This window comes from Zonotrichia leucophrys, chromosome 21 (genome assembly GCF_028769735.1).
Source record: "Zonotrichia leucophrys gambelii isolate GWCS_2022_RI chromosome 21, RI_Zleu_2.0, whole genome shotgun sequence".
Taxonomy (NCBI): domain Eukaryota; kingdom Metazoa; phylum Chordata; class Aves; order Passeriformes; family Passerellidae; genus Zonotrichia; species Zonotrichia leucophrys.
Window position 1 is genome coordinate 6,348,581 of NC_088190.1, and position 14,029 is coordinate 6,362,609.

Below are 14,029 nucleotides of genomic sequence, written 5' to 3' on the forward strand. Positions count from 1 at the left end.
TCAGCCTGGAGCTGCTGGGGCTTCCCGAGGCATCGGAATTCAGGAGTTCAGGAAGAAAATCATGAGTTCAGGAATTCGGGAATTTGGGAAGAAAATCAGGAGTTCAGGAATTCGGGAATTTGGGAAGAAAATCAGGAGTTCAGGAATTCGGGAATTTGGGAAGGAATTCAGGAGTTCTGGAAGAAAATCATGAGTTCAGGAATTTGGGAAGAAAATCAGGAGTTCAGGAATTTGGGAAGGAATTCAGGAGTTCTGGAAGAAAATTATGAGTTCAGGAATTTGGGAAGGAATTCAGGAGTTCTGGAAGAAAATCATGAGTTCAGGAATTTGGGAAGGAATTCAGGAATTTGGGAAGAAAATCAGGAGTTCAGGAATTTGGGAATTTGGGAAGGAATTCAGGAGTTCTGGAAGAAAATTATGAGTTCAGGAATTCGGGAATTTGGGAAGAAAATCAGGAGTTCTGGAAGAAAATCATGAGTTCAGGAATTTGGGAATTTGGGAAGAAAATCAGGAGTTCAGGAATTCGGGAAGGAATTCAGGAAGAAATTCAAAAAGAAAATCAGAAGTTCAGGAATAAAATCATGAGTTCAGGAGTTTGGGAAGGAATTCAGGAAGAAAATCAGGAGTTCAGGAATTCAGGAAAGAATTCAGGAATTTGGGAAGGAATTCAGGAAGAAATTCAGAAAGAAAATGATGAGTTCAGGAGGGAATTCAGGAATTTGGGATGGAATTCAGGAAGAAAATGATGAGTTCAGAAATTCAGGAAAGAATTCCTGAAGGAATTTACAAGGGAAGGAATTCAGGACATCAGGAAGGAATTCAGGAAGAAAATAATGAGTTCAGGAATTTGGGAAGGAGTTCAGGAAAAAAATAATGAGTTCAGGAATTCAGGAAAAAATTCAGAAATTTAGAAACGAATTCGGGAATTCAGGAAGGAATTCAGGAAGAAAATCAGGAGTTCAGGAACTCAGGAAGGAATCTGGGAAGGAGTTCAGGAAGAAAGTAATGAGTTCAGGAATTTGGGAAAGAATTCAGGAATTTGGGAAGGGATTCAGGAAGAAAATCATGAGTTCAGGAATTCAGGAAGGAATTCCTGGAGGAATTTACAAAGGAAGGAATTCAGGAATTCAGGAAGGAGAATTTTGGGGATTGTGGAACCTCAGGGCCGAGCCTTTCCCAGCCCATCCCATCCCGGCCGGTATTCCATGGGGTAGAACTGCTGGGATTTGGGGTAGAACTGTCAGATTTGGGGTAGAACTCTTGGATTTGGGGTAAAACTCTTGGATTTGGAGTAGAACTGCTGGGATTTGGGGTAGAACTGTCAGATTTGGGGTACAACATTGGGGTTTAGTGTAGAACTATCAGATTTGGGATACAACATTGGAATTTAGGGTAGAAATGCTGAGATTTGGGGTAGATCTGTCAGATTTGGGGTAGAACTCTTGGATTTGGGGTAAAACTCTTGGATTTGGGGTAGAAATGCTGAGATTTGGGGTAGAACTCTTGGATTTGGGGTAAAACTCTTGGATTTGGGGTAGAAATGCTGGGATTTGGGGTAGAACTGTCAGATTTGGGGTAAAACTCTTGGATTTGGGGTAGAAATGCTGGGATTTGGGGTAGAACTCTTGGATTTGGGGTAGAACTGTCAGATTTGGGGTAGAACTGTCAGATTTGGGGTAGAACTGTCAGATTTGGGGTAAAACTCTTGGATTTGGGGTAGAACTGTCAGATTTGGGGTAGAACTGTCAGATTTGGGTAAAACTCTTGGATTTGGGGTAGAACTGCTGGGATTTGGGGTAGAACTGTCAGATTTGGGGTAGAACTCTCAGCTTTAGGGCAAACCCCCAGGATCTGGGGTGGGAAGGGCCGATCCCCCTTTCCCTGCCCCACATCCCATCCCGGCACAGGGAGGGCCGGAGCCGTTCCCGCATCCCTGCCCGGCCCCGCTTGGCTGCGCTGCTCGACCCCACAGCTCCGGCTGCTGCCGTCCATGGGGGATCCCAGGGGATCCAAAGGGATCCAGGGGGGATCCAGGGGGGATCCCGGAGCCCTGGCCGTGCGCCTGCTGCTCCTGGCTGGGAAAACAGGGAATGGCGCTCCAGGGATCTTCCTGAGGGGCCGGATCCGGGAGGGACCCTGGGCCAGCCTGGAGCTCCCTGATCCCTGAGATCCCGGTGATGATCCCTGTGCTGATCCCAGTGATGATCCCTGAGATCCCAGTGATGATCTCTGAGATCCTGGGGATCCCTGCAATCCCAGTGATCCCAGTGATGATTCTGCTGATCCTGGTGATCCCTGTGATCCTGGTGATGATCCCTGTGATCCCACTGATCCCTGTAATCCCGGTGATGATGCCATTGATCCCTGTTTTCCTTGTTATGCCTCTGATCCCTGCTATTCCTGTTATCCCTGTGATCCTGGCGGTCCTATCCTATCCCTGTTATCCTGATGATCCCTGAGATCCGGTGATGATCCCTGAGATTCCTGTGATGATCCTGTGATGATCCCTGAGATCCTGGGGATCCCTGCAATCCCAGTGATCCCAGTGATGATTCTGCTGATCCTGGTGATCCCTGTGATCCCAGTGATGATCCCTGTGATGATCCCTGAGATCCAGGTGATGATCCCTGTGCTGATCCCTGTGCTGATCCCTGAGATCCCACTGATGATCCCTGAGATGATCCCTATGATGATCCCTGAGATGATCCCAGTGATGATCCCCGAGATCCCGGTGATGATCCCTGAGATCCCGGTGCTGATCCCTGAGATCCCAGTGATGATCCCATTGATCCCTGTTTTCCTTGTTATGCCTCTGATCCCTGCTATTCCTGTTATCCCTGTGGTCTTTGTGATGATCCCAGTGATGATCCCCGAGATCCCGGTGATGATCCCTGAGATCCTGTTGATCCCTGCGATCCCAGTGATGATCCCTGAGATTCCTGTGATGATCCCTGTGATGATCCTGGTGATCCCTGTGATGATCCCTGAGATCCCGGTGATGATCCCATTGATCCCTGTTTTCCTTCTTATGCCTCTGATCCCTGCTATTCCTGTTATCCCTGTGATCCTGGCGGTCCTATCCCCGTTATCCTGATGATCCCGGTGGTCTTTGTGATGATCCCGGTGATGATCCCCGAGATCCTGGGGATCCCTGCAATCCCAGTGATGATTCTGCTGATCCTGGTGATCCAGTGATGATCCCTGAGATCCCGTGATGATCCCATTGATCCCTGCTATTCCTTGTTATGCCTCTGATCCCTGCTATTCCTGTTATCCCTGTGATCCTGGCGGTCCTATCCCTGTTATCCTGATGATCCCTGTGGTCTTTGTGATGATCCCGGTGATGATCCCTGTGATCCTGGGGATCCCTGCAATCCCAGTTATCCCAGTGATGATCCTGCTGATCCTGGTGATCCCGGTGATGATCCCTGTGATCCCAGTGATGATCCCTGAGATTCCTGTGATGATCCCGGTGATGATCCCTGAGATCCCGGTGCTGATCCCTGAGATCCCAGTGATGATCCCATTGATCCCTGTTTTCCTTGTTATGCCTCTGATCCCTGTTATCCCTGTGATCCCTGTGGTCTTTGTGATGATCCCGGTGATGATCCCTGTGATCCTGGGGATCCCTGCAATCCCAGTGATGATTCTGCTGATCCTGGTGATCCCTGTGATCCTGGTGGTGATCCCTGAGATCCCTGTGCTGATCCCTGAGATCCCAGTGATGATCCCTGTGTTCCCAGTGATGATCCCATTGATCCCTGTTTTCCTTCTTATGCCTCTGATCCCTGCTATTCCTGTTATCCCTGTGATCCTGGCGGTCCTATCCCGTTTTCCTGATGATCCCTGTGGTCTTTGTGATGATCCCGGTGATGATCCCCGAGATCCCGGTGATGATCCCATTGATCCTGGTGATGATCCCAGGGATGATCCCACTGATGCTTGTGATCCCTGTGCTCCCTGAGATCCCAGCGACACCAGTGATCCCTGCAATCCCAGTGATCCCAGTGGTGATCCTGCTAATCCCTGTGATGATTCCTGTGATCCCAGTGACGATCCCAGTGATCCTGGTGACTCCTGTGCTCCCAGTGATGACCCCTGAGATCCCTGAGCTGATCCCTGAGCTGATCCCTATGCTGATCCCTGCAGTGATCCCTGTGATGATCCCTGTGATCCCTATGATGATCCCTGCAGTGATCCCTGTGATGATCCCTATGCTGATCCCAGTGATGATCCCTGCAGTGATCCCGGTGATGATCCCTGCAGTGATCCCTGTGATCCCTGTGATGATCCCTGTGATGATCCCTGTGATGATCCCTATGCTGATCCCTATGATGATCCCTGCAGTGATCCCAGTGATGATCCTGGTGTTCCCTGAGCTGATCCCTATGCTGATCCCTATGATGATCCCAGTGATGATCCCTGCAGTGATCCCTGTGATCCCTGTGATGATCCCTGTGATCCCTGCAGTGATCCCTGTGATGATCCCTGCAGTGATCCCTGTGATCCCAGTGATGATCCTGGTGTTCCCTGAGCTATCCCAGTGATGATCCCTATGGTGATCCCTGTGATGATCCCTGCAGTGATCCCTGTGATGATCCCTGAGTGATCCCTGTGATGATCCCAGTGATGATCCCTGCAGTGATCCCTGTGATCCCAGTGATGATCCCTGCAGTGATCCCAGTGATGATCCTGGTGTTCCCTGAGCTGATCCCTATGATGATCCCTGCAGTGATCCCTGTGATCCCTGTGATGATCCCTGCAGTGATCCCTGCAGTGATCCCAGTGATGATCCCTGCAGTGATCCCGGTGCTGAGATCCCCGTTCCCGTTCCGTTGCAGGTGTCGCAGCTGATGCGGGCGGCGCGCAGCGGCACCAAGGACGGGCTGGAGCGCACGCGCATGGCGGTGCTGCGCCGCGTCACCTTCCTGCAGCGCCGCGACGGCGCCGGTGAGCACCGGGAGCGCGCGCTGGGCATCCCGTCCCCAGGGAACCCCGGGAACCCCGTCCCCAGGGAACCCCGGGAACCCCGTCCCCACCGGATTCCATCCCCAGGGAACCCCAGGGATCCCATCCCCAGGGAATTCCATCCCCATAGAACCCCAGGGATCCCATCCCCAGGGAATTCCATCCCCATAGAACCCCAGGGATCCCATCCCCAGGGAATTCCATCCCCAGGGAACCCCAGGGATCCCATCCCCAGGGAATTCCATCCCCAGGGAATTCCATCTCATGGAACCCCAGGGATCCCATCCCCAGGGAATTCCATCCCCATAGAACCTCAGGGATCCCATCCCCAGGGATCCCATCCCCAGGGATCCCATCCCCAGGGAACCCCGGGAACCCTATCCCCAAGGAACCCTATCCCTAGGGAACCCACGCATCCCTAGGGAATCCTGAGGATCACACCCCCAGGGAATTCAATCCCCAATGAACCCCAGGGATCCCATCTCCATGGAACTGGGGATCCCATCCCTACAGAACCCATTCCTCTGGAACCAGGGATCCCATCCCCAGGGAATCCCATCCCTCCAGAACCAGGGGATCCTATCCAGGGGGATCCTCCCGGATCCCATCCCCAGGGAACCTCTGGGAACCCAATCCCCAATGAACCCCAGGGATCCCATCTCCAGGGAACTGGGGATCCATCCCTACGGAACCCCAGGAATCCCATTCCTCTGGAACTGGGGATCCCATCCCCCGGGAATCCCATCCCTCCAGAACCAGAGGATCCCATCCCCAGGGGATACTCCAGGATCCCATCCCCAGAGAATCCCATCCCTCTGGAACCAGGGAATCCCATCCTTATGGACCCCAGGGATCCCATCTCTATGGAACCAGGGATCCCATTCCCATAGAACCCCAGATATCCCATCCCCATGGAACTGGGGATCCCATCCCAACAGAACCCCAGGAATCCCATTCCTCTGGAACCGGGGATCCCATCCCCAAGGAACCCCAGGGATCCCATCCCTAGGGAATCCCATCCCCAAGGAACTCGGGGGATCCCATCCCCAGGGAATCCCATCCCTCCAGAACCAGGGGATCCTATCCAGGGGGATCCTCCTGGATCCCATCCCCAGGGAACCTCTGGGAACCCAATCCCCTATGGAACCCCAGATATCCCATCCCCAGGGAACTGGGGACCCAATCCCCTACGGAACCCCAGGAATCCCGTTCCTCTGGAACCAGCGATCCCATCCTCAGGGAATCCCATCCCTCCAGAACCTCTGGGATCCCATCCCCAGGGAATCCCATCCCTCTGGAACCAGGGAATCCCATCCTTATGGACCCCAGGGATCCCATCTCTATGGAACCCCAGATATCCCATTCCCATGGAACCCCAGATATCCCATCCCCATGGAACTGGGGATCCCATCCCTACAGGACCCCAGATATCCCATCCCCATGGAACTGGGGATCCCATCCCAACAGAACCCCAGGAATCCCATTCCTCTGGAACCGGGGATCCCATCCCCAAGGAACCTCCAGGGATCCCATCCCTAGGGAATCCCATTCCCAAGGAACCCTGGGGATCCCATCCCCAGGGAATCCCATCCCTTCAGAACCAGGGGATCCTATCCAGGGGGATCCTCCCAGATCCTATCCCCAGGGAACCTCTGGGAACCCAATCCCCTATGGAACCCCAGGGATCCCATCCCCAGGGAACTGGGGATCCATCCCTACGGAACCCCAGGAATCCCATTCCTCTGGAACTGGGGATCCCATCCCCCGGGAATCCCATCCCCAGGGAATCCCATCCCTCTGAAACCTCCGGGATCCCATCCCCAGGGAATCCCATCCCTCCAGAACCAGGGGATCTCATCCCCAGGGGATACTCCAGGATCTCATCCTCAGGGAATCCCATCCCCAGGGAATCCCATCCCTCTGAAAGCTCCGGGATCCCATCCCCAGGGAACCCCATTCCCATAGAACCCCAGATATCCCATCCCCAGGGAACTGGGGATCCATCCCTACAGAACCCCAGGAATCCCATTCCTCTGGAACCAGGGATCCCATCCCCAGGGAACCCCAGGGATCCCATCCCTATGGAACTGGGAACCCCATCCCTCCAGAACCTCCTTCCCCTTCTTTCTCCCACCTCATTCCATGGATCTGGAGCTTTCCCCCTCAATTCCCAATTCCTCGGGGTTTTTCTGGGATTTTTCCCTCAGGATTTTTCCCCTGAATTCCCAATTCTCAGGAGGTTTTTCTGGGATTTTTCCCTCAGGATTTTTCCCCTGAATTCCCAATTCTCAGGAGGTTTTTCTGGGATTTTTCCCTCAGGATTTTTCCCCTGAATTCCCAATTCCCAGGAGGTTTTCACTGGATTTTTCCTGCAGGCTCCTCTTCCCTCCTTTTATCCTTCAGGGATAAACCGGCAGCACCCGGCCTGTCCTTGCTTTTTTCCTCCAGGGTTTTGTCCCTCCAGGATTTCTTTCCCTGAATTCCCAAATTCCCACAGGATTTCCCATGAATTTTCTTTCAAGATTTTCCCCCTGAATTCCCAATTCCTCAGGGATTCCTCTTTGGGCTTTCCTTCAGGATTTTTCCCCTGAATTCCCAATTCCCAGGGCCTTTCCTGTGGATTTTTCCTTAAGAATGATTTTCCTGAATTCCCAGTTCCTTGGGGCTTTTTCTTGGGTTTTTCCCTCAGGATTTTCCCCCCGAATTCCCAATTCCCAGGAACTTTCCTGTGGATTTTTCTTTCAGCATTTTTTTCCCTGAATTCCCAATTCCCAGAGATTCCCCATGGGTTTTTCCTTCAGGATTTCTTTCCCTGAATTTCCAATTCCCAGGGCCTTTCCCATGGATTTTTCCTTCAGGATTTTTTCCCTTCAGGATTTTTCTCCTGAACTCCCAATTCCTCGGGGTTTTTCTGGGGTTTTCCCTCAGGATTTTTCCCCTGAACTCCCAATTCCCAGGAGGTTTTTCTGGGATTTCCCCCTCAGGATTTTCCCCCTGAATTCCCAATTCCTGAGGGGTTTTCCCTCAGGATTTTTCCCCTGAATTCCCAATTCCTGAGGGGTTTTCCCTCAGGATTTTTCCCCTGAATTCCCAATTCCCAGGAAGTTTTCATGAGATTTTTCCTTCAGGATTTTCCCCCTGAACTCCCAATTCCCAGGAGGTTTTCCTTGGGGTTTTCCCCTCAGGATTTTCCCCCTGAATTCCCAATTCCTTGGGGTTTTTCTTGGATTTTTTCCCTCAGGATTTTTCCTCTGAATTCCCAATTCCCAGGAAGTTTTCATGAGATTTTTCCTTCAGGATTTTCCCCCTGAATTCCCAATTCCCACGAGGTTTTAACTGAATTTTTCCCTCAGGATTTTTCCCCTGAATTCCCAATTCCCAGGAGATTTTCCTTGGGTTTTTCCCTCAGGATTTTTCCCCTGAACTCCCAATTCCCAGGAGTTTTTTCTGGGATTTTCCCCTCAGGATTTTTCTCCTGAATTCCGAATTCCCAGGAAATTTTCCTTGGGTTTTTCCCTCAGGATTTTCCCCCTGAATTCCCAATTCCTGAGGGGTTTTCCCTCAGGATTTTTCCCCTGAATTCCGAATTCCCAGGAAATTTTCCTTGGGTCTTTCCCTTATGATTTTTCTCCTGAATTCTAAATTCCCAGGAAATTTTCCTTGGGTTTTTCCCTCAGGATTTTCCCCCTGAATTCCCAATTCCTGAGGGGTTTTCCCTCAGGATTTTCCCCCTGAACTCCCAATTCCCACGAGGTTTTAACTGAATTTTTCCTTCAGAATTTTTCCCTCTGAACTCCCAATTCCCAGGAGGTTTTCACTGGATTTTTCCCTCAGGATTTTTCCCCTGAACTCCCAATTCCCAGGAGGTTTTTCTTGGAATTTTTCCCTCAGGATTTTCCCCCTGAATTCCCAATTCCTGAGGGGTTTTCCCTCAGGATTTTTCCCCTGAATTCCCAATTCCCACGAGGTTTTAACTGAATTTTTCCCTCAGAATTTTTCCCCTTGAACTCCCAATGCCCAGGAAATTTTCATGGGATTTTTCCTTCAGAATTTTTCTCCTGGACTCCCAATTCCTCGAGATTTTTCTTGGGTTTTTCCCTCAGGATTTTCCTTGGGTTTCTCCCCAATTCCTTGGGGGTTTTCACGATTTTTTTTCAGGATTTTCCCCTGAACTCCCAATTCCCAGGAAGTTTTCATGAGATTTTTCCCTCAAGATTTTTCCCCCGAACTCCCAATTCCCACGAGGTTTTCCTTGGGGTTTTCCCCTCAGGATTTTTCCCCTGAATTCCCAATTCCCAGGAGGTTTTCACTGGATTTTTCCTTCAGGATTTTCCCCCTGAATTCCCAATTCCTGAGGGGTTTTCCCTCAGGATTTTTCCCCTGAATTCCGAATTCCCAGGAAATTTTCCTTGGGTCTTTCCCTTAGGATTTTTCCCCTGAACTCCCAATTCCCAGGAAATTTTCCTTGGGTTTTTCCCTCAGGATTTTTCCCCTGAACTCCCAATTCCCAGGAGGTTTTCCTTGGGATTTTTCCCTCAGGATTTACCCCTGAATTCCCAATTCCCACGAGGTTTTAACTGAATTTTTCCTCAGATTTTTCCCCTGAATCTGAATTCCCAGGAAATTTTCCTTGGGATTTTCCTCAGGATTTTCCCCTGACTCCCAATTCCCACGAGGTTTTCCTTGGGGTTTTCCCTCAGGATTTTTCCCGGGATTCCCATTCCTTGGGCTTTTTCTGGATTTTTCCCTCAGGATTTTTCCCCTGAATTCCCAATTCCCAGGAAATTTTCATGGGATTTTCCCTTCAGGATTTTTCCCCTGAATTCTGAATTCCCAGGAAATTTTCCTTGGGATTTTTCCTTCAGGATTTTCCCCCTGAATTCCCAATTCCCAGGAGTTTTCTGGGATTTTTCCCTTCGTATTTTTCCCTTAGGTTTTTTTCCCCTTGAACTCCCAGTTCCCAGGAAGTTTTCATGGATTTTTCCCTCAGGATTTTCCCCCTGAATTCCCAATTCCACGAGGTTTTAACTGAATTTTTCCCTCAGGATTTTCCCCTGAACCCCCAAATTTCCCAGGAGGTTTTTCTGGGATTTTTCCCTCAGGATTTTCCCCCTGAACTCCCAATTCCCAGGAGGTTTTCACTGGATTTTTCCCTCAGGATTTTCCCCCTGAACTCCCAATTCCCAGGAGGTTTTCACTGGGATTTCCCCTCAGAATTCCCGATTCCGGGCCCTTTCCCTGTGCCGCAGGGGACGGGGAGCGCAGGAGGAGCGCGGCCGAGGCGGAGAAGCCGCCGCGCTGCCGCCGGAGCTCCCGGCATTGCCTGGAGCAGCCCGGGGCAGGTAGGATCCAGGGGAGGTAGGATCGATCCCGCTGGATCCCAGCGCCCGCGGCTGCCCGGGGGATCGGCCGCGTGTGCTCCCGGCTTTCCCAGGGCATTCCCGTGGGAAATGTGTGTGTGCTGGCATTCCCATGGGATCAGCTGCGTGTTCCTGGCATTCCCAGAGCATTCCCATGGGATCGGCTCTGTGTGTTCCCAGCATTCCCATGGGATCAGCTGCGTGTTCCTGGCATTCCCAGAGCATTCCCATGGGATTGCTCTGTGTGTTCCCGGCATTCCCAGGATCTGCTGGTGTTCCTGGCTTCCCAAGCATTTCCATGGGATTGGCTTTGTGTATTCCATGGGATCTGCTGTGCATATTCCGGGCACTCCCATGGGAACCATTGTGTGTTCCCAGAGCATTCCCATGGGATCAGCTGTGTGTGTTCCCAGCTTTCCTGTGGGATCAGCTGTGGTTCCTGGCATTCCCGTGGGATCTGCTGTGTGTGTTCCCAGAGCATTCCCATGGGATCAGCTGTGTGTTCCTGGCTTTCCCAGAGCATTCCCATGGGATCAGCTGCGTGTTCCCGGCATTCCCAGAGCATTCCCATGGGATTGGCTGTGTGTTCCCGGCATTTCTGCAGCTTTCCATGGGATCTGCTGTGTGTTCCTGGCATTCCCAGAGCATTCCCGTGGCATTGGCTTTGTGTGTTCCCAGCATTTCCATGGGATCTGCTGTGTGTATTCCCAGCTTTCCATGGAATTGTCTGCATGTTCCTGGCATTCCCAGAGCATTCCCATGGGAAATGTGTGTGTCCCGGCATTCCCATGGGATCAGCTGCGTGTTCCCGGCATTCCCAGAGCATTCCCATGGGATTGGCTGTGTGTTCCCGGCATTTCTGCAGCTTTCCATGGGATCTGCTGTGTGTTCCCGGCTTTCCCAGAGCATTCCCGTGGGAAATGTGTGTGTCCCGGCATTCCCATGGGATCAGCTGTGTGTTCCTGGCATTCCCAGAGCATTCCCATGGGATTGGCTTTGTGTATTCCATGGGATCTGCTGTGCATATTCCGGGCACTCCCATGGGAACCATTGTGTGTTCTTGGCATTCCCAGAGCATTCCCATGGGATCAGCTGTGTGTGTTCCCAGAGCATTCCCGCAGCTTTCCATGGGATCTGTGGTGTATTCCTGGCTTTCCCATGGGATCAGCTGTGCATGTTCCCAGCATTCCCAGAGCATTGCCATGGGATCCACTGCGTGTTCCCGGCATTTCTGCAGCTTTCCATGGGATCCGCTGTGGTTCCTGGCACTGCCATGGGATCCGCTGTGGTTCCCAGCATTCCCATGGCATCAGCTCTGTGTCTTCCTGGCATTTCTGCAGATTTCCATGGGATGAGCGCTGTGTGTTCCCGGCACTCCCATGGGATCAACTATGTGTTTCTGGTATTCCCAGAGTGTTCCCATGGGATGAGCTCTGTGTGTTCCTGGCATTCCCATGGGATCGGCTGTGGTTCCCAGCATTCCCAGAGCATTCCCATGGGATCCACTGTGTGTTCCCAGCATTTCGCAGATTCCATGGGATCAGCTGTGGTTCCCGGCACTCCCATGGGATCAACTATGTGTTTCTGGTATTCCCAGAGTGTTCCCATGGGATGAGCTCTGTGTGTTCCTGGCATTCCCATGGGATCGGCTGTGGTTCCCAGCATTCCCAGAGCATTCCCATGGGATCAGCTGTGTGTGTTCCCAGCTTTCCTGTGGGATCAGCTGTGGTTCCTGGCATTCCCATGGGATTGGCTGTGTGTGTTCCCGGCATTTCTGCAGCTTTCCGTGGAATTGTCTGCATGTTCCTGGCATTCCCAGAGCATTCTTCTCGGATCGGCCGCGTGTGTTCCCGGCTTTCCCAGAGCATTCCCATGGGATTGGCTGTGTGTGTTCCCGGCTTTCCCGTGGCATTGGCTGCGGTTCCCGGCATTTCTGCAGCTTTCCATTGGATTGGCTGTGTGTTCCTGGCATTCCCAGAGCATTCCCATGTATTCCCGTGTATTCCATGGGATCTGCTGTGCATATTCCAGGCACTCCCATGGGAACCATTGTGTGTTCCCGGCATTCCCAGAGCATTCCATGGGATCACTCTGTGTGTTCCTGGCATTCCATGGGATTGGCTCTGTGTGTTCCCTGCATTCCCAGAGCATTCCCGTGGACCACTGCGTGTTTCCGGCTTTCTGCAGCTTTCCATGGGATCGCTCTGTTTTATTCCGGCATTCCCATGGGATTGGCTGTGTGTTCCCGGCATTTCTGCAGCTTTCCATGGGATCGGGTTTGTGTTCCCAGCATTCCCATGGGATCAGCCGTGTGTGTTCCCAGAGCATTCCCATGGGATCAGCTGCGTGTTCCTGGCATTCCCAGAGCATTCCCATGGGATCGGCTCTGTGTGTTCCCGGCATTTCTGCAGCTTTCCATGGGATCCGCTGTGTGTTCCTGGCATTCCCAGAGCATTCCCATGGGAAATGTGTGTGTGCTGGCATTCCCATGGGATCCGCTTTGTGTTCCCCGCATTCCCGGAGCATTCCCATGGGATCGGCTCTGTGTGTCCCACCGTTCCCATGGGATTGGCTGTGTGTGTTCCCGGCTTTGCTGCAGCTTCCCATGGGATGGGATCGGCTCTGTGTGTCCGGCTGTTCCCGCAGCTTCCCATGGGATCGGTCCCGCCATTCCCATGGGATCGGTCCCGCCGTTTCCGCCGTTCCCATGGGATTGCGGTTCCCGCGCAGTTCCCATGGGATCGGTCCTGCCATTCCCAAGGATCGGTCCTGCCATTCCCAGGATCGGTCCCGCCGTTTCCGCCGTTCCCATGGGATCGGTCCCGCCGTTCCCGCAGTTTCCCATGGGATCGGTCCTACCATTCCCATGGGATCTGCTCCGCCGTTCCCGCCGTTCCCATGGGATCGGTCCCGCCATTCCCAAGGATCGGTCCCGCCGTTCCCGCAGTTTCCCATGGGATCGGTCCCGCCATTCCCAAGGATCGGTCCCGCCGTTCCCGCATGGCCAGCGCGGTTTTGGGGCGCGGCAATCCCGGGGGAGCATCCCCGGGGAGGAGGAGCCGAAATTAGGGAAGGAAAGAGGTCCCCGCAGCGCTTCCCTCCCTCCCGCCCTTCCTCCCTTCCCTTCCTCCTCCTCTCCCCCAGCCCTTCCCCTTCCCGGGATTTCTGGCCCGGGATGGGGCCGGGGCCATGTGGAGGCGACGGCCGCGCTCGCATCCCACGTTTTCCTTGGCTCATCCCGAGCTTTCCCTGGCTCGCTCACCCTCCTCCTCCTCGGCTGCTTCGGCCTCGGGTAAGGGCTGCCCGCTCCGGCGCGTCCCGCTGTTCCTGCGCTCCCGGCTCCTTTTCCCATTTCCCGGTGTCTTGGAGCGAGGATTCGGCGCTGTTCCCGCTGCTTCCAGGCGGATTTTTGGGATGGGGACCCTCCCTGCCCCCTCCCCTCGGCGCTGTCCTGGTCCCCACTCCGGCACTTCCCACTTTTCCTGGGCTCCCGGCTCCTTTTCCCGATCCCTTTTCCCGGCTTCTTTTCCCGTTTCCCGGTATTTCAGAGCGAGGATGAGACGCTGTTCCCGCGCTGATTTTTGGGATGGGGACCCTCCCTGTCCCTCCCATGCGCTTCCTGGTCCCCACTCCGGCACTTCCCACTTTTCCTGGGCTCTCTTTTCCCGGCTTCCTTTTCCCGATCCCTTTCCCGGCTCCTT

The 14,029-nt window shown here is 53.0% G+C and overlaps 1 protein-coding gene across 8 annotated transcripts in view; it reads left to right on the forward strand.

Annotated features, from left to right (window-relative positions):
• The window catches only part of ARHGEF10L (Rho guanine nucleotide exchange factor 10 like), an 85,217-nt gene that overhangs the window by 23,166 nt on the left and 48,022 nt on the right, over positions 1-14,029 (forward strand). For 4 of the 8 annotated variants that reach the window (XM_064730412.1, XM_064730416.1, XM_064730419.1 and 1 more), the window contains 2 exons: positions 4,842-4,950; positions 10,218-10,310. In XM_064730412.1, coding sequence (XP_064586482.1) covers positions 4,842-4,950; positions 10,218-10,310 — 202 coding nt within the window. The remainder of the gene's footprint in view (positions 1-4,841; positions 4,951-10,217; positions 10,311-14,029) is intronic. The other 4 variants (XM_064730414.1, XM_064730415.1, XM_064730417.1 and 1 more) reach the window with 1 other exon arrangement.